Source organism: Argiope bruennichi, chromosome X2 (assembly GCF_947563725.1).
Source record: "Argiope bruennichi chromosome X2, qqArgBrue1.1, whole genome shotgun sequence".
Lineage (NCBI taxonomy): Eukaryota > Metazoa > Arthropoda > Arachnida > Araneae > Araneidae > Argiope > Argiope bruennichi.
Window position 1 is genome coordinate 12,559,841 of NC_079163.1, and position 21,196 is coordinate 12,581,036.

Consider the following 21,196-nt stretch of genomic DNA (forward strand, 5'->3'; position numbering starts at 1 on the left):
GGAACCATAGAATAAATATTATTTTGTTAAAGTGAAGATAAGATTAAAATATGTTCTAAGTTTCTGCATTAATATTAAATATATTTAAGTATTGATCTATTTTATTCGTGGGAGCAGTGGATGCATTCCACATTAAAGGGATGTGAGATAACATGCCTTGAAGGAGTACTTTTATATTTTATTCGAAGATGTTGAGTGGTAGGTTTTGAAGTTTTTAACTCATATGTAATTTCTGTCACCTTTTTACAGCTAATAAATTTCTTTTATATAGGGACAGATTACAGATATCTAAGAATATAGAATGCAGATATCTAAGAATAATTACGGATATCTAAGAATTTTTTTTTTCAGAAGAAACATAACTCTTACATTATGGACAGTGATGAAGATGGAGACAATGAAAGAGTTATTTCTTTAACTCATTTATTGTTTGGTAACATTGATGATGATGGCCAGTTAGAAAATGATTTCCTGGATCCAGTAAGAATCTTAAATATACTAATAATACTTTTTATTGAATGTAAGTTGTATACATAATAATAAAATAATTGCTTTTAGGAAAGCATACGCCATCTGGACCAATTAAGGCAACTTGGAATTGGAACGCAATTGAAGGAAATAACTGATGATGTTGATTCTTCTGATTTGGATCAAAAAGATTACAATGATCATGAGGGTAAGCATAAAAATATAGTTAAATGAAATTATATTTTTTTGTATCATTATTGTTCTAGTAAATGAATTTAATTTATTCAGATGTAGCGTAAAAGAAACTGCATTGATATGCGTAAATTTATGTAAATGAAATTGAATATGTGCATAAACATTTTATACCCATGTTTTTTAGGAAGTACTTATGTTTTTAATAAAAATATTGACAACTACTCTTAAGGGACAATTGCAGGTCTGTCAAAACATCTCTTCAAGTTTAGAAGATTTTTATATTAATCTTTATTGCAAAGGGCCTGTATTTGTAATGCATAAAGGATTTGAAATTGTCGTTTTCATCATTCAAAAAAAAAAAAAAAAAAAAAAAAAGGCTTTGTAACAATTTATATAGTTACATCATATGTTCTATCTATTGAATTGAGTGAAAGAAAAGATGCTTTTCTGATTTTTATTATTTTTCATCATGCATGTCTATGTAAAAATGAAATAAAAATTTCTTGTCAGAATCTGTTTCGGGTTTTTGAACATTGTGCTGTTTTCGTCTACATAAAAAAAAAAAAAAAAAAAAAAAACACTTTTACAAGTTATTTACAATAATTCAATATCATCATAATAATTCTGTTTAGTTAGTTTAAAGTACTTTTAAATAAATTTTTCAAAAAAAAAAAAAAAAAAATTGTTTCTTTCACCGGAATTTTTTTTTTATACAAGTGATATTGTATGACATGCAATGAAACAATGCATTTTATAAATTTGACATTTAGAGTGTACTGTGAAATCTCCATCGGCTGTAGACTATTCAGACATTACAGAGCTTGCAGATGAAATTGATGAAATGGATGTGGATAAAGCATCAACGCCTTCAGTGTCAATTAAAATAAAAGGTAATAGCATTTTTATAAAAAAAATAATTCGTTTTTTAAAATCTGAATATGTTATGATAATTTGCGATACTAATAGAATACTCTGCATTTAAAAGATTTGTTTTTGTACAAATATATTCCATTTGCTTTAATCTCCGTTCATTATTGTTAATTAGCTTGTTTTCTTATCTTTTAAGGTTAATAGCAATTCGCTTTGTCTAGCAAAGAAAATGACTAGTTTTTTCGATTAATGAAGTTTAAATCATATGGCATTTAAGAGGCCTTAAAGAATCTGTATTTTGTTAAAATTAAAATTTCCTTAATAATGCCTGACATTCCCTTGATATTATCAAGGGAAATTAATTAATTAATCAATCAATTAATTGATTGAATAATTAATTGATTGAATGATTAATTGATTGAAGTTATCAATTAATTATTGATTAATCTATATTATTCATTTTTTTTTCGTTGTGACTATATATAAAGAAACTCAGTGCTCATTAAATTAATAACTGTGCAAAATTTTGATTGAAACTGCCTTTTATTTTACTTCAAAAAATAAAAATGTATCTCCGACTAATTGATGTTGTATTCAAAGCAGTGATGAAGTATTCAGTATTTTTTGTTGCTATTATAAAAATTTCACATAATTTGATAATTTCGCTTTTAATATTCTTTGGTTTGTTTAGAAGAAAGAAATGAGAATGACGAAGATTTCGATGAAAATGATGTTGATATAAAGCCAAGTGACTCCGATTTGATGCCACCTCCAGCTTTACCACCTCCGAAAGATAGTAATGACAACTATATTGATTCAAATGTTTCTGTTGGTATGCATATCAAGTCTGAAGCTAACATTAAAGAGCAAGAAAGTAGTAATTCTACTTTCCCTAAGACTTCTAGAGTGGAAACTGCTGAAAAGAAACTCGATACTCCTCTTGCTGCAATGCTTCCATCAAAATATAAGAATATGGATGTCACGAAATTGTTTCCTGAATTCAGACATGGACAAGTATGTTTATATTTGTTATATAATTGAAAATAAATTTGTTTTCATTTAAAGCTTGCAAGGACCAATTATTTGTTTTCAGCTTCAGCTTGAAAATTGGCCATACTTGTATATTAAGTTTAAATATTTCTAATGATTGTAGCTTAAAATTGAGAATAGTTTTATAAACCCCTCCCCCTCCCCAAGAAAAAAAACCATTGGGTCCCACTTATGCAAAATTCATGTAAAAATCATTATCAATTTGTTACAATACATACATACATTACATAATAAAGCATTTGCATTTGCTAAAGACTTTGAAAAGAGAAGAAAAATGTATCCGTGTTAACATGTCGACTACGAAGACAGTCACTGCTAACTAATTGATTCAGTCATATTATATTGAGATGGAATACTTTCATGGAAGTCATGGAATACTTTCTAATAACATGCAAACTTCCTTTTGACCGGCGAATTGCAGCTACTCAACGTGGCATGGATTCAATAAGTCGTTGGAATTTCCCTGCAGAAATATTGAGTCATGCTTCTCTATATACACCCATAATTGCGAGAGTGTTGCTGATGCAGGATTTTGTGTATGAACTGACCTTTCAATTATGTCCCATAAATTTCGACGGGATTCATGTCAGGGGATCTAGGTGGCTAAATCGTTCGCTGGAATTGTCCAGAATGTACTTCAAATGAATCGCGATCAGCTATGGCCCGGTAGAAATGCGCTTTATCATCCATAAAAAATCCATATTTGTTTGGGTACATGAAATCCATGAATGGTTACAAGTGATCTTCAAGTAGCTGAGCCTAACCATTTCCAGTCAATGATCGGTTCAGTTGCACCAGAGGACCCAGTTCCATTACATGTAAAAACAGCCTACATCATAATGGAGCCACCACCAGTTTTCATAGTGCCTTGTTGATAACTTTGGTCCATGGTTTCGTGAGGCCTGCACCGCATTCGAACCCTACCATCAGCTCTTACCAATTGACTCATCTGGACAAACCACGGTTTTCAAGTCGTCTAGGGTCCAATCGACATGGTCACGAGCCTAGGAGAGGCCCTGCAGGCAATGTCATATTGTTAATAAAGGCATTTGTGTTGGTCTTCTGTTGTCATTGTCCATTAAAGCCAAATTGTGCCGCATTGTCTTAAAAGACATGTCCTTCGTACATCCCACATTGATTTCTGCAGTTATTTCACCAAATGTTGCTTGCCTGTTAACATTGACAATTCTACGCACATGTCGCTGTTCTCGGTCATTAAGTGCAGGCAGTCGGCTACTGCGTTGTCCATTGTGGGAAGTTATGCCTGAAATTTGGCATTCTCGGCACACTCTTGACACTGGATATCGGAATGTTGATTTTTTAACGATTTTCGAAATGGAATACCCCATGCGTCTAGCTTTAACTACAATTCCGCTTTCAAATCTGTTAATTCGCGTCGTGCTTCATAATCATGTCAGAAACTTTTTTAGATGAATCACTTGAATACAAATGAAAGCCTCGCCGATGCACTGCGTATTTAAACATTTTGTATGCGATACTTCTGCAGCCTGTATATTTGCATATTGCTATCCCATAACTTTTGCCACCTCAATAATATTTCTATGAGTCATGTATTTCTTGTAGCCGTCCTAGGCAAAACTGACAACTTTGAGATCTTGTTTTTTCAGGCAAGTTTTGATTTTGGAAAATAAGTGATCTTGAAATGAGGAGAACCGGAAAAACACAGGAAATTTAAAAGTTTTCCATAAAAACAGGGAAAATAGTTTAAGTTCCTTAGTTATTTTTTTTCCGATTTGCTATTAATGAGCATGCGTGCGACTTCTATAACTGCGTGAAAAAAAAAAAAAATATTTCTCTGGCAAGATTGCAGCATTCAATCTGCGGAAATAGCGCGGTGGTGTTAAGTCTATCACATTTGATTTTATGGAATGGTTTGTTTATTATTTGAGAAATTGTGAGCTTATTCAAAAGTACATTAGAGAATTTTGTTTAAAACAATGAGCTGCTCAAAATCCATATTTGATACGAATTGAATGGCTAAAAAAAATCAATCCTGAATTTGCCGAATGGGTTCGAGAATTTCCTCAATCCGTTTATCGCGTATTGCTCGCTTTGTAAGAAGATAATAGGCCTAAGTCATATCGGAAAACAGGCACTTACTAATCGGGACAAAAGAGTAAAACCATAAGATTGTGTGCAAGTTCAAAAGAGTCGTCATTGATGTTGGTCTTAGTATCTAAAAGGAATACAGGAAAAGATGCCATGTCAAATCCGAAAACGTCAAATTTAATGTCCGAAAATAAACCGATTTGAACTTTTTAGTTCAAGAACATTAATTTAAAACTGAATTTTGATGGGCATTTAAGCGTCACATTCGCCCTTTAATGCATTCAATGATATAAAGGAAATATTTTCACGTATGTTCACTGAAAATGAAATAGCTAAGAAATTGTACATTAGGCCGTATAAAAATGCCGTACCTTTTTTGTTATGTATTAGGTCCATTAGCTCCACGAAACTGATGGTGAATCTGCAGAAGTTGCAGAAATTGATGCCCAAATACTTGAATTGGCAAAAATGAATAAATACAAAAGTAGTCTTGCTTTTTAATGATTTTTGTTTTAGTAATCATTAAATGATTTGTATCATAACAAAAATATTTTGTTTTATTTCACCCGAGTCTTTAATTTTGTGTTACTTACAATTAAAGAGCACAAGAGATAATATACCCCCCCCCCCTAATATATAAATGTTGTCTTGTTAAATTCTAGATAATAAAGTGAAATTGTTTTTTTTTCTCTGTCTTTAAGTATAAACCATCTTTTAATATGCTATTTTTTTACTAATGTTAAATTGTTTCTTCCTTTTCTTGCCTTTTCCACTCCTTAAATCATTCCATTATAACTAGCACATGAGCTGTATTCTCGCATTTCCTCCTATCTTGAATATATATTCAGGGAAAACAAGGGATTTTTTTCACGTTTTGAGTGGCAACCCTGTGTTTAGTTTTTGTCAATTAATGAGTTGCAAAAAATCATTTAGAGGTTAGATATAATTTTCTTTTGATGAATTTAAGAGGTAAACTTATTAATTACAATTATAACAATGATGATTGTTCCCTTCTGTTATGTTTTATTTTATCTTGATAGTCCAAAAATATATTTCTTTATTTTTGCAAATTTAGGTTTTAAGATTTTCACGTCTTTTTGGACCGGGAAAACCAACCAGTTTACCTCAAATTTGGAGAGGTGTTAAGAAAAAGAAAAAGAAGAAAACTGTTGAAGAATCTTCAAATGTTCATAAATTTGCAAAAGGTTTGACTCTAAATATCTCATCATCGCCTCCTCCTCCTGAGGAATGTGAATCTGATGACGAAGTAATTATTATTATTTTTTTTCATTTCTAATTTACATAGCTGTAAATAGTTGCAACTTGGAATGTGATACAAGAATGTCGTTGGCATAATTTTGCTGTTATTGATTTATGCTATGAAATTGTTTTAACCCGTATTTGGAGGGGTTGGTGTGCAGAGTACACTAATGAGTTCTGTCTGACTCTGAACTTCTGACTGACCCCTCCCCTCCGATACCCTCATCATTTTCTACCCTAAAAGGAACATCCCTAAAATAAAATGTGTCTAATTTCTCTTGCAGGAATCACTTCGGCAAGCCAATGCACATTTGCAAAAAATGCTGCAATGACCATCCGATGAAAATTAAGGCTTCAAAATTTAAAATATGTTAAATGTTTCAGTTTTAGAATTTTTCATCTTCATGTTTTGCCTCGTGTATATATATATATATATATATATATATATATATATATATATATTTACAAAGGATTTGTCACATCACAATTTTATACAAAAAAAATGATACATCTCGTTTTGTAACTTCATAGTCAACTCGTTATGTAAATATCATTATTAAAGTTTATTATATATTTTTCTTTTCTAATTAAAAAAAATTCTTTCAATATAAATCTTGATCAGATTAAAGTATAAAAATCTTGAAAAATTAGGTAGAGGCATAAAGCAGAGAATGGGGGGTGGGGGGTGAAGGAAAAAAAAAAAAGAAAAAAACTAAATCTACTCCATGTGCGCCTCCCTAAAATTTTTTTTGTAGAAAAACTTAATATTTGTTTATTTCAACTTATTAGAAAAGTTGAGATTTTATTTGGAAATTGGAATTAATTTTTGTACAATGCATGTATGAAATCATAAAAAAACAAAAATGAAATAAGCAAATGTATAGTAGCATAAAAAATAAAATTATTGTTAAGAGCAAATAAATGAGATACACTGCACAGCTTGTGCTTACTATTTTTTAATGATTTTTTTTTCAGATGAAACTGTTGAAACCTGAAGAAAAAAATAGACTAGGAACAAAAAATGAATCCTACAAATCAAATGAGCTATCTCCAGGTTTTGCTGCTTGGAGATATGGACCTTCACAGTTGTGGTATGACATGCTGAATGTGCCCGAAAGTGGCGAAGGATTTGATTATGGATTTCGATTGAAAGAGGTATATTTATGAACACATAACTTTTAATAAGATTATTTTTCTAAGTTATTGAATTAAACCAATTATTTTTTTGTTGTTGTTGAGAAATTTTTTTTTTTTTTAGTTCGTTTATATTTATCTTAATAGAATTAATGCGGTGTTATTAAATATTCCAAATGCTAAACGTGTGTTGAATGATATTCGAATGACGTTTCTGGTTTTCTCCCTCTTTGTGAAATGCATTCAGAAATACTCATATACAATTGTGTAAGTATATACATATATCTATATACACTGATCATGATCGGATTATGATTGTCCTCGAAGGCCGCATATATTGTAAGGATGGCAGTAATTACATTGAAGCATTCTGTTCACTTTCGTGTTTGGAATGAATTCTGAACTGACTGTCCGTAAACTAGCATAATGGTAGTTTGAACAATAAATAAGCTAAAATGTCAATTTCTTCATCACTTGTATAAAAACCTTGTCCTCTTCGGGGGAGTTAAAAATCCTGTAATTTGCAAACGTTAAATCGTTCTGTAAATTCGTTTTCTAGAAAGATGCTGCAATCACGAGAAAAGACGTTAGAATTCTTCTGCAACAAGGCCTCCATTATGATTGCATACAATATAAATCATCACTATTTTAAAACGTTCCTCGTTACTCATATAAATCATTCTGTTAGAAAGCTTAATATCTTACACATAATTGCAAGCACAAATGTTTTTTTCGGTATTTCACTATTACCCGAAAAGTTCTAATCCTAAAGTCCTCCATTTTTATCCAGGGTTAATGATTGACATACATAGAATTTCTTGCTTCACATATAAAGAAACATCTAGTAGGGTTGGTTTCTTTTCCCATGAGGTTGGGGTTCACTTTTTTTTTATCTGGACTAAAATCGTCTTGATCGACTTAAAAAGGCAGCTATGCTGCCAGACGTGGCTTGAAATCTGTTGAACAGACATAAACCACTGTAGCTTGCAATTAAACTATGAAAGCAAAATCGATAAAGAAATTTATTAAGCTGTTAGAGACAAAATTGAAATTCTTAATAGGTATGAAAGTTTACCAAAAAGGTGTGAACCGTAATGCTGTAATACAGTTAAAAATTTTGCAGCCTCTTTATAAAATTCAGAAGAATTTAGAAATTGTGATCAAAACAAGCAATAGACATTGATTCGACCGAGGATAAAAACATTTCAACACACGTTAAAATGAATCGAGCATTTGGTACTTTGAAAGGCAATGTGCAGCATCGTTCAACAAATTTTATAAAACAAGTGTACGAACAATATATAAATAAACTGCAAGAATAACTGTCGATAAGCAGCAATTAAAGAATTTTTTTTCTTTTTTTCAAATAAATTATAGATTGCTTTGAGATAAATTTTATTTGATATGATTAAAATATAATTGAATTTATCGAATTAATTATTGTTTTCAATTATTTAAAGTTATCAAAATTCTTCCGTCCCAAAACGATCACATTCCTGATTTCCCTTATTGAAAAGCTAAAGTTGTTTTAATTTTGCATCTGATCTATTATATAAATTTTTGTAATATATTCTTTATTTTTCTCTGAATTTTTGATATTTTATTTTATTGAAGAATTTCTATTGATTATTTACTATCTTTTCATTATTTTGAATTATGGATAACTTCAAATTGAAAAAAAAATGATCAACTTATATTTATTTAATGTTGGCTATTAATTGCTAAATGTCAGCTTCAGACTTAGACAAGGCGTTTTTGATAATCAAAAAGTTTTTATTTTGCTCTTTATGATTGTAGTTGATTATTTTGTAAAGATTCAATATTTTGCATGAAGTTAATGTAAAAATAATACTTTTTTAAAAACTTTACCAGTCATCTGATTCAGAAGAAGGAGTGTCTAAAAGTGATGCAGTTTTTGATGAGTTACCTGATGATGCCTTCTTTATGGTGACTCAACATAATTGGGAAGATGATATTATTTGGAATGGTGAAGAAGTAAAAACTAAGGTTTGTTTATTACTGTTACTTCATTTCCTCCCCCCCTCCCCCCAATTTGACAAAGATATCCTACTATTCTCAATTCATTGTAGTGAATGTTTGTTTTTACTTAAAAAAAAAAAAAATCAAATTCTATATTTCATTTTAAAACTGGCTGATTCAATCACAGTCAGAAAAGAAACTAAGCGAGCTTTAAAATATAAGAGGTTTGGAATGAGAAGCAAAGGTATTTTGTATGAGAATGTTTCGGTTAATTCGCATTATGTCTAAGATATATACTATATATTATTAACAAATCTGATTTATCAGCTATAATTTGTGCCAGTTTTTTTGAAAATTTCACGAAACACTCAATTTTTCATTCATGCATCTCATACTGGACACAATGTATTGTTTAGTTATGGATATTTTATGCTGTTTTCCCCCTTCCTTTTTATGTTAGTTCATTTAATTCTCATATAAACTTGGTATTTTGCATGTAATAGTTGTCATAGATATAAACTTTTGATATTTTTGAAAATTTTTAATATTTTAAATTTAATTATATGTAATATTGGTTTTGAGTATTGCTGTAATCACTCAAAACAACAATAAACATCTATAAATACATTTTATGTTGTAGCATTCTTTTACTTTCTCTAGAAATTTTGTTTAAATAAATATAAAATACAGCATAACTTGATCCTATTTCTCATTAAAGTTACTTACGATCCAAAAATTCATGATGCTGTTAATGAATGTCGTGTGTAGAATAGTAAGAAAAAATTCTTGCCGTGTTAAAAAAAAAAAAAAAAAAAAAAACCTAGTTTTTAATAAATTGTGATTTTACAATTTCATGGCTGTTTTAAATTATTCATATCAAAATTATATTACAATGTTAATTTGGCTTTTATCTGTTCCCTGTATATTGATCATAATGTTGAAATTTTAGGTGCTTGCTAAACTCAATAATCGAAATAATGCAGCTGGTTGGGTTCCATCTAGCCATAACCGTACAGCATCAGCATTTAGTGAGCAGGGTAAGTGAGGTTATTAAATTTATCTTATTATTTGAACTTTTTTGTAGTTTTTTTAAAAGTGTAACATCTAAGTTGTTGAAATGTTCATTCTATGTTTTTCCAGTTTTATTTGAAATAAGCCTTTTTTATGTTTTTAGATATTTAGTATATGCTTGGTGTAATTAATTTTATTTTTGAAATTTTCGTTTAATTTATAAAATGAATTCCTAATTATTAGATAGAATCTTAAATATAACTGCAAGTTATTATTCTTTTCTATTTTCGGAAAATTGTGTTGAAATTATAATGTAATGCTTGTTTTGTATTTGATATCTATAATTTATTAGTATTTAATTTCATTTTATCCTGATCTCTGATTTACTATGTTATATTTTAATAGGTTGAAGTGTAAACACAAAATTCTGTAACTGGTATAATTATTTAGCCGTATTTTTTATGTGTTCTTATATTTTTAATAATTATATAGAACTTTTGTAATTATAATAATATATTTGAATTGTATAGTGTTTTAATTTGCTATTATTACTACATATCTTATTTACTAATATTTACTTTGAAAAGAATGTGAATACAATGAAGATAAAGATGAAACATGGTGGTCAATTTTTCCTGTTGAAAATGAAGATCTAATTCATGGAAATTGGGAAGATGATGTTATATGGAATAGTGAGGTACATTATATTGTTAATTACAGGCATGATTTATTTAAAAACAGTTGTGGAACTTCAACAGTTAATTTATTTGTTCACAGTAAGATATTTAAATAAAATATGAGTTGGTATTTTAACCCAATATTATATTTAAATTTGCTTGCTATCTTGAACTAAATTTTGCTGTCATCTGCATATTAATAAAACTATTCATTAGTATATCTTTACTGAACATAAATATATGATTTTACAGTGTTAAAAATTGTCTTGTAGTTAACCTATTATTTTCACTTATTTGAATGAATTTTGTTTGTAGAATTTTTTAATCAGATTTTTTAAAGAAGAATTTTTAAATCGTAGCTTGCATGAGATTTCTTTGTAATGAATAAAAAGCATACCAGCGCTTCTTAATCTGAGGTACGCATATCTACAGGGTTATGTGACAAGGGTTGTAGGGAAAAGAAATATGTTATGGTGGACATTGATATGTATGCATATTAGAGATTATATGTAATGATGTTGGGTTGAAATACATGAAACAATGATAGGTCAAGGGGTCCGCAAGTTTTAAAAAAAACTGATGTATACGATAAGAGGGAATTCTATCCATTCTAAGTATGCAAAAAAGTAATTTTGGGCATTCTCCAAATTTGTCCATTCATTTTCGAGATACATTTCTTAAAAATAAATTAATAAATAAACAATTAACTGCTGTTTCCGCTTCTTCTTCTTTTTTTTTGTTTCCTATCTCTCAAAATACTTGCTTTATCATCAACAATTGATTCCAGCATTTTTGCAGTCTCTGGCACTTAGTATAGCATTTTGAGATTTAATCCTCCTGCGGCCATATTCTTGGTTCGATGCATTTTACCCATTTGCTGTTTGGGAATGAAGAAATGCTAGAAAATGAAAATTATTAATAAATTTCTATATGATATAAAAATTAATTAATATTTTATATAAATCTAGTAAATATTTTCAAAATGTTTTACAAGATTATTGTAATTTCTCGCAAGTTTTGAAAAATGTAACTGAATGAATACGTCTCTCAGATTTTGTGTTCCATAATATTTTTCAGTATGATTCGATTAGATGTGATCTAATTAGATGTTTAATCTTATCTTATTCTATATTTTTTGATCGAAAATGTTTTACCCAATCTGAGATTTAATGATGTTAGGAAATGAAACATAAATAAAATCCTGTCTTTAATATTTTATATAAATCTAGTGAATGTCTTCAAAATACTTCAGAAAGTAGACTTAGTTGTTCACAAGTTTTGAAAAATCTGATTGAGAGAACACGTCTTCCAGATTTTATGGTCCCTAATATTTTTTTTTATGAGATTCCATTAGATGTGAAGGACTGTAGTTTAAGAACATCTAATCAGAAGCAGCTTCCCTAAGCATCTTTGAACTGCTGTCTACTGCTTCTTAAATATTATTGAAAATCTCCTGCTTGTAAGTATTTAACTCTTAAAAAAAATTGGTCGGATTCTCTTGCAGATCACGTGTTGAAAAGCATGAATGTCTGTAAAGGTTGTAATTTTATGTTCTCATTGATATTTATGAGCTAATTCACTGACCCATATACCGTCCATAGGACAATAATATTATATTTTAAATATCTTAGTTCTGAAAAATTGATTCTAGTGAGATAGTCTTCATTAGTAATGTGCATGATATAAGAGGAAATGAAACACCAGTGTTAGCTGACTGATTGAATTGTATGAATATTTTGTTTTCTGGCAAATATATTTTGTGTGCTAAAATAATTTTTTTGCATTAAATAAATTGCAAGTATAAAGTTACCTATAAGCGATAACAACAACAACAAAACAAACATTTTATTTAAGTGATGACAAATTTTACAAATACCTTAAATGTGTATGCTCAGATTCAGAAAAAAAGGCTTTGGAGATCAAGACTTTTTTCTATTAAAATTTGCTCCTTAATGTGATTTTCCAAACCTTCTAATTGGGTTAATATTAGATATCAATTATTGGGCATTTTTAACTTTATTGCATATTGTGGAAGGAATTTTTTCAAAAAATTTCTAGTTTTTTCCTCTTAAATCTAGTTTTTTCTATTAATTGAGTTAGTCAATTTTTAGGAAAGGTCATATTTTGGCTATAAGGATTACTTCTTTCTGAGTTATGCTATCTATATTTGTTTTTCTCGCTATAGGCTATGACAAAAATTCCTGAACCAAAGGTTTTGACTCTTGATCCAAATGATGAAAACATAATTTTGGGCATACCAGATGACCCAGACCCTAATTCAATAGCATCAAATGAGCCGGTGAAGGAAAAGAAGGTAAAAATTTTAAATTAAATATATAAGACAAAATTTATTATATATTGTATATTCGTAACATCTAAAAATGGACGTAAATTTAATTCTTTTTATTTTTTTCAGTTTGGAAGAATTGTAAATAGTATAACATTTGTTTTTCAATTGTATAATCTCTAGTTTCAAAATGTGATTTTATTGTAGGATATGGTTAGAAAATCTCGCATTCTTTTGGGAAAGGCAGGTGTCATATCTGAACCTGAACCTCCGAGTCCAGTAGGTGTTACCTTTAATATTTTTTTAATGTTTGGAAAATATTATTAAATTAGTGTTGTTTTGAATTATCCTTCGGCAAATTAATTTTTTATGATAGTTTTTGATAATTGTTAATTTATTATAGTGACTTTTAATCTGAAAGTCATTTTTAAAAACATATGGTAATTTTTTCTAGCCTCCTCCACAGAGCAAAGAAAAGGACCAATTTAATATTTCTAATGATGAATACTATAATCCGAAAATGACTCAAGATACTGCTTTGAAACCTAATGTTGGTGGCAATCTTATTCAGGTGAGATTGGTTAATTAATTTATTATTGAAATTTAAAGAAGATCAGCTACATCATAACTAATTTAATATGTTTTCTAGCATTCAATACCTGCAATTGAGTTACTCCCACCTTTCTTTCCAACTCACATGGGTCCTTTAAAACTGAAGCATTTCCACCGACCGCCTCTCAAACGCTTTTCACATGGCCCTCTTGCTCAACCTGGATTTCATGGCGTCATTCCTCTGCTGAAGCATATCAAGAGAAAAGCAAAGGTAAAATACATATATTTCCTTTGTAAGCTGGATTTTCCTTCTTTTTGTGCAAAGTTATGTAACTAACAAACTAATAAAGCTTCAAACTATTTATATGAATAACAAATAACACTACAAGCTACTCACTAGCAGGTATTCATATACAGAAATGTTTACTTTTATACTATAAATTTTTCTAAAATATTTGTAATAAATTTCAGTAAAATGAAAGGATTTTTTTATCTTAGCGAGATTTTTGGGCCAGGTTTGGCGACTTCATGCCATTTTTAACGATAGACTTGGCGATTTGCCATCACAAAATTTCTAATATTTTCTGGACATTTCGGAATTTTTTCAAGAGTATATAAATGCCTTGATAAAATAGCCGGAAAAGACGCGCTTGTGCTTTCATTGATTTAGAATGGTGCACAATCCATGGTATTTTGACCAGACAAAACTGCTGAACTTGCTTGAAAATCCGAGCGGATTTGTCGCGTAATGTCTTGGTTTCTTTTGTGCTTTGTGAGTGAGATAGTTTGTTGCAGTTGTAGGCTATATAGGGGTGGATTGTTTATTTCCTTTTGATTTAAAATGCAGGACAAGCTTTTCAAAGGTTTCTGGATGATATATTACGAAATTTAAATTATTTTGCCTACCCGAATGACATTTTGATTACGTCGGTTGACTATGGCATCGTATTGCAGGAATTTGGGAAAGGTCTTCCTAAGGTTAAATGAAGACGGTTTAGTTCTAAATGTCGATAAATGTGTTGTGGGTGGAATTATGAACTTACCCTTCTTGGTTATGAGATTTTCAAGGATGGCATTTCACTTTTAAAAGACAGTTATGGCTCTTTTTAACTACCCGCAGCCACAAGATGAAATTGTCACAGATGATTTCTTGCAATATTTTATTTTTATCGTAGGATTATTCCCAATGTGCAGAGATAAGGCATATCTTAAACGACTACGTTAATGGCAGGAAGACATGTGAAAAATTTACCGGTGGTTAGAGTGATGCTGCTGTTTCATGCTTTTCAGTTTTGCTAAAATTCGATCGCCCATGCAGCTCTTTTAGTTCATTCAAATTCTAAAGCTGAATTTTATCTTGCAGTGGAGACATCAAATGCATAAATACTGGCATCCAATAAATAAAAACATTTATTGGAGACATCCAATGAAACATGGAGGCATCCAATAAATAAAAATATTGGCTAATAACACCCAATCACTTACATTTTACTCCAGGAAATTAACCTTTGCATAATTTAAATGTAGTAAGAATTACTTGATACTCTTCTGTAAGGGACCTTCAATATATGTTGAAAGGTCGTGATTTCATTATATACCTGGATGACAAGCTCCATGCATTCGCTTTTCGGCAAAGAGTGATAAGGCATATCCCAGCAGCAATGCCATCTAGAATTTGTTTCATTTTACCCCAGAATATCAGATACATTTCTAAGAATCAAAGCACACTGGCTGATGCATTTACTCGTGTTGAAAAAATCCATATTCCCTTTGAGGCCCATTATGATAAGCTGATGACTAAGAACTTTTAACTTTGCAAGGCACAAGTTTTAATTTTTAAAACAATTTCCTCAAAAATTTCTTTAGCACATAGGGATGAGGCAGTATAATAATTACAAGGCAATTACTATTAATAAAAATATTGTCAGAATGTTTGCATTTAAAAATATTTTTTGAAATATAGTGATTGACAAGTCGAAATGTATATTATATGTGATTATCTTAGAGAATCTTCCAAAGATATTTTAATGCTCTCCTTGACGAAGTTATTGGAATGCATATTTGTTTTATATCGTTCTAATACATTAAACATTTCAAACAGGTATCTTTCAAATTTCTTATTTAAACCTTTTTCAGTTATTTGAAGTATTAATGTATCAAAAACTTCCAGGGCAAGTTTCGCAAAAATTTATTTGAAAATTTTCGAAAAGATTTTATAAAAATTATTATGATAAACTCTAATGATGCCTTTCAGACAAAAGGGCCACCATATCTAATGCCCATTCTTCAATTATCTTTTCTTATACCAAAAGCGAAAATATATTTGTGCTCGTCCGTTTGCTCATTACAGGCCAAACCATTTGACTTAATCTACTAAATTTGGCACAAATATACTTTAGAAGGTGCGAATGTGGAACTCGCAGCGACTTTTCGAAAATACTTTGGAAGAGTATTTTCGAATTAAGGAAAATTGTCAAATTTTAATTAACAACAACAACAAAAAAATAATAAATAAATAAAATAAAAGAAATTTTGGTGTTTGTAGTGATAATGTCTAAAAATGTAGAAATTTTTTTTTAATGCCATATTAAAATTTTTAAGACCCAAGAATTTTGCTATATTCTGATGTAGTTTAAAGACAGTTGTGATTTAATAGCTTGCAAATAGGCGATTTCCTTATCTCTTTCTATATGATCTTATGCACAGGATAATTTTTATTTCTAGATATGATTTTTCATGTGTTATTTATTAAGAATACACGACAAATCAAAGGAATAAATTAGGAGATTTTCATAACTGTATGTACTTTTTAACTGGGCATTTCAAAAGCATATAAAAATTTCCTATTTTATGAATTGAAGAATCTGCAGCTATTAGGTTTTTTTATGCAATTTAACGAAATATATAATTTCTAATGATATAATAATTGGAATTATTGAAATAAACATTAGAAACATTTGCGTATTTAAATGGATAAAAAATTTGTTGCATATATCAGTTTTATTTTAAAGCCAAGAACTTGATGTTATTAGATATTTATAGCTTATAGTTGCAACTTTATCCTGTACATGCTATCATGGTTATTTATATGTCAGAATTATATTTGATACTTATTTTTTTTATGTGGATGAATGATGTAGAAGGTTACCATGACCTAAAGACCTTGATACATTTAGTTGTACATTTTATAAAATTGTAATTTTGCTTAGCGTCAGAATAAAAGCATCTGTAATTATTTGTTCTTCAGTTCTGTATTAAAGCTACATTGGTCTGAATTTTAATTAAAAGGAACATTTATATGAATGTTCGCACATTTTAATACTATACTTCAAAAAATTTTACAATTTAGTTTAGCATACTAGTCAACAGTTGTGGGGGAAAAGTTATTTAACCAACTATGTGTGCAATTATTGAAATTTAAATTAAAATATACAGAAAAAATATTGATATCATTTGAAAGATAATTTGATTTTTGAGATGTGAAAATTATTTTTGTGCAATTGTATTTTAGAAAATTATCGTGTAAAAACGTCAAAATTTCGCTTAATTTTTAATTAAATTTCTAATTAATACTTGAAAACATATAGTACAGAGATGTCCATCTCATTCCTCTAAAATATATATTTGCCAAATATGCTCGAGATCAAATGGCCTGTTACTGTCCTGTAGAGTGCCAACATACAAACGCACACTTATCCTCTTTTATTATTAATAGAGATGATTTTTGCACTTAGCACTGATTTTAGCAAAATTTATTTTCAGTTCTTCTAATTCAGCCGAGTTTGTGGAATTTCTAAGCAATACATTAGCTTTTCCAAAAAAATGAAAACTTATTCATGCTCTTTTCGGAGGGGGGGGGGATGAAAGAAAACTAAAATGACATAAGATTTTTAAATGAATTAAAAAGAAATAATTTTACTGATTCTTTTCGAGAGGATACATAAATTAATTTTTTGATGGGTGCGGATATTGTTGAAAAATATTGTTGAATTACAATTCGGCTTAACGGCCATAGAAACTTAAATTGGATGGATTGTATTTGGAATAAATACATGTGAAAAGGATAATATCTGTACCATCAGAAGTAAGTACATAACATAAATGATCAATATAGAGATTTTGGAAATTTCACATTGTAGGAATATCCGATAAAACGCAACATGAAGGAGAGTAATGTGATCTTAATTTAAATTATCTTTAATGATAAATTGAAAATTCTTTCTAATGGGAAATATGACTTTATAAATTTATCCAGGAATAAAAAAGTAGTTTGGAAGAGACATAAAAGAATGATCAATAAATTTGGATTTGAGGAATTTTTTCTGGACTGTCAGAACTTGTTCCCGGACTATGAAAAGATGAATGTTATTGAACGCCTGCTAGATTTGAAATTGAATAAAGACTTCCATTAATTTTGACGCAGGTCAGTGGTTAAATTGGATAGTAACATACAAAAATGCGTCCGTTTTCGACGCTTCTGCCTCTGAGAAAGGGACGCCTTTTTGGAACGAGTGTTAATTTAAGAGAACTAATCTTATAGAAATGATATGTGATATTCTTGATCGATTTAGAATGTTTGCATTCGGCATAAGTACACACATAGAGAAAGCATTCTCAATGTTGTCTGTTGCACCTACGAATAGAGATGTCCCCCCCCCCCCCATACAATGAAAAGCAGCTAATTTATAAATACTGTAGAGTTGTCTTAAGTGTTTCTTCCAACCCTTTTCTGCTGAATACTTCTATAATGCACCCTTTAGAAAATTGTTCACTTCAGTATAATTATGTTCTAAAACTGAAACGTTCAGTCTTTGTAGACAGTTATATTTTTTGGAGTATTCAGTAGTGATGAATAGGAACGTTTCATTGGGCATGTTAAATTAATCCTGCCAAACGGGTGTTTTAATTTGCATAGTTTTGAAAGCAGTGTGGCTGATAAAAATGTCAACATTCAGATAATATTTCCACTTAAAGAGTATCCTGTAGTTTAAATAATTATGAAGTGGTTATACAGTTTCCTTAACGCTCGATATAAAAATCGCATGAAGACTAATTTTGGCAACGGCTCAGAATTGAAGCAACATAGTTGGACCTATTGGTTTGATGGTCCATCTATGTTGCCTCCGAAACTTTTGTTGCAAGATTTGTAGATAGTGAAATCTGGTTAACCACGTGCGGTGGAAAGACTTGCTACTACGCACTTCGAGATGCTTTTGTAACAGAATCGCTAACGGCATGCTACAAAATATGTTCGCGATCGACTGAAATTGTTTGCCAGAACACAGTTACAGGATCTGTCTTAGGTCGAAAATTAATTCCTGTAGAAGATGATTTCTATATGGTATCGAATACATTCTATGACCTCGCTGCGAGTTACAGTGGTTTGTTTTGATATGCGCATTTGTGAATTTCTTTTCCAAAGCAAGTGGTTCAGGCGGTGAATTGCCTTAAAATGATGTGAATAAATTTTTAAAGTAGTTAAAGATTTGCATGTTTTAAAAGATGTTTTTTTGCTATATATGGCAACTAATTTTTCTTCTGATCTGCGTGTCTTTATTATGTTAGAAGAGGGGCGAATGTAAAACGCACGTCGAGCGAAGTTCAGAATAGTCCCTCTGAAATATTTAATCATGCCAAATTATAAATTGATATGAAGTCAGTTTTGGAGACATTTGCAAGAAATGTGAGCATTGTTTATTTGCTATCAAGCATCTGTTCCCCGTGGAAAATTTTTCTTTCTAGTTAGTCGGAAGGGGCTTTATGTTTACGAGAAATCCCTGCATGTTGCCCTAGTAGAGAAACACATTGTGAATCAGAAGTAGTACATAAGAAAAGCAAAAAGTTGGCAGTAGTGAATATTGGTCTCAAAAGATCGCTCCTCCCGTGCCTTCTAAATTCTGTATCAAATTGTGGTAAAAATGATTAATTTTTTTGCACGGATATTGAGATTTGTGAATAATTGTAAAGAAGTTCAGGAAAATTGTAAAAAGCTGAAACATTTGACTTGAAATTGAAAATTCAAGAACTTGAAACTGAAAATTCAGAAAAGAATTTAATTGGTTTCATTAAGAAATACTATTTTCCTGTTGCAAAATTTTCAAATCTTGCTGAAATTTTTATAGATGATGAGGATATTCTAAGGGTGAAAACAAAAATACTTCACTGAAATGATGCTAGATTTTTTTCTGTAGCCAGTACTATTACCTGAAAATTGTGAATTTTACCCAGCTGTTAATCAGAAATGTGCATACAAAAAAACTATCATGTCGGAATTCAAATGATGCAATGCCTGTTAAGAGAAAGATTTTGGATAATCAAGGTTAGGAAAGCTATTAAAAATGTGCCGTATTATTATTTGCAAATGCTTCAAGGTTAAATCTTTGATCAGCGAACCAACGCCTTTTCCGCCAGATCGAGAAACAGACTATGCGTCATTTGAAGTAGTAAACATAGATTTTAACAGAACCCTTGTTTGTGAAAAATGAAAAAGTGTAGATAGCTGTTTATTTGTGCTTCTTATGTCATTAACCTTGAATTTATCTGCTCAATTTTCTGTCGCTTTTCTCTCGGACCTTAGAGGTTTGTCGCTAGACGTAGACAACGGCGAAAAGTTTATTTCGATAATAGAAATTATTTTGGTGATATTTTTAATGATTTATCAATATTGAAATGGAGCAAAATATTACAAAAGAAAAGAAAAGTAAAAAAAAAAAAAGCTAGAATTCCTGAAATACTTTGGAAATTTAGAGTACATTCATAAGGGGAGTGTCTGATAGTTGAAAGCAAGTTACTTGTGTTCACACAGGACGTTTAACTAATAGGCGCTGACTGACATTGGTCCATACTTGGATGATTTCGGTTTTGCCTACTTTCGTTCTCTGAAGTCATATTAAAAGTATCGGCAAATGGGTAGAATAGTCTTCACTATTTGACATTGAAAGGGGCTCAAGAATTAACAAACAACCTAAAGTACTGAATATATGATAGAAATTTACAAAATGTTTTTATGAAAGGGACTCAAGAATTAACAAACAACCTAAAGTACTGAATATATGATAGAAATTTACAAAATGTTTTTATTTATAATCCAATTAGAGTAGCAAAATAAAGAAGGAAAATATATATATATATAAAATTTATTAATCTGTAAAATATGTTTAATAATGTGATAAAATTGTATTATTAAATGTTTATCCAGTGCAATCTTTTCTTTCTGTGAGGTTTCCTCTTTTGAAGATTATAATTCTTTATATTAAGTTAAATAACTGTAAAAGTGCTGTTTTTATTTGTATTCATTAAGAATTTGAAATCTTGAACATTTTAAGCATATATTAAAAAGACAACTGTGAAATTTTTAAAGTACTTTTTTTATACCTCAGTTTCACAGACAGTGTGTCAAATTTGTATAATAAATCTTTGTTTCCTACTTTTAAAAATTGTCATATGCTTATTATATGCACTATTTATTAATGAATGCATAAATTGTATGTTATGTTCTATAAAATGAGTCTTCATATTTATTCAGTTCTTGTATGCAAATATTTCTAGTGCCATTAAGATTATTATTCTTTAAATATTCCAGTAAGTGAAAATTATTTCAGATTCAAACACTTTCAGTTAAATATTATCTTAAAATGAATAA

General features: G+C 29.8%; 1 protein-coding gene across 2 annotated transcripts in view; it reads left to right on the forward strand.

The window, feature by feature from the left end:
• The window catches only part of LOC129960084 (transcription initiation factor TFIID subunit 1-like), a 110,742-nt gene that overhangs the window by 11,967 nt on the left and 77,579 nt on the right, over positions 1-21,196 (forward strand). For both annotated transcript variants that reach the window (XM_056073178.1, XM_056073177.1), the window contains exons 2-14: positions 352-480; positions 559-676; positions 1,434-1,553; positions 2,225-2,547; positions 5,729-5,920; positions 6,889-7,068; positions 8,920-9,054; positions 9,977-10,064; positions 10,626-10,735; positions 12,901-13,029; positions 13,210-13,281; positions 13,457-13,573; positions 13,652-13,825. In XM_056073178.1, coding sequence (XP_055929153.1) covers positions 373-480; positions 559-676; positions 1,434-1,553; positions 2,225-2,547; positions 5,729-5,920; positions 6,889-7,068; positions 8,920-9,054; positions 9,977-10,064; positions 10,626-10,735; positions 12,901-13,029; positions 13,210-13,281; positions 13,457-13,573; positions 13,652-13,825 — 1,866 coding nt within the window. In that variant the 5' untranslated portion in view covers positions 352-372. The remainder of the gene's footprint in view (positions 1-351; positions 481-558; positions 677-1,433; positions 1,554-2,224; positions 2,548-5,728; positions 5,921-6,888; positions 7,069-8,919; positions 9,055-9,976; positions 10,065-10,625; positions 10,736-12,900; positions 13,030-13,209; positions 13,282-13,456; positions 13,574-13,651; positions 13,826-21,196) is intronic.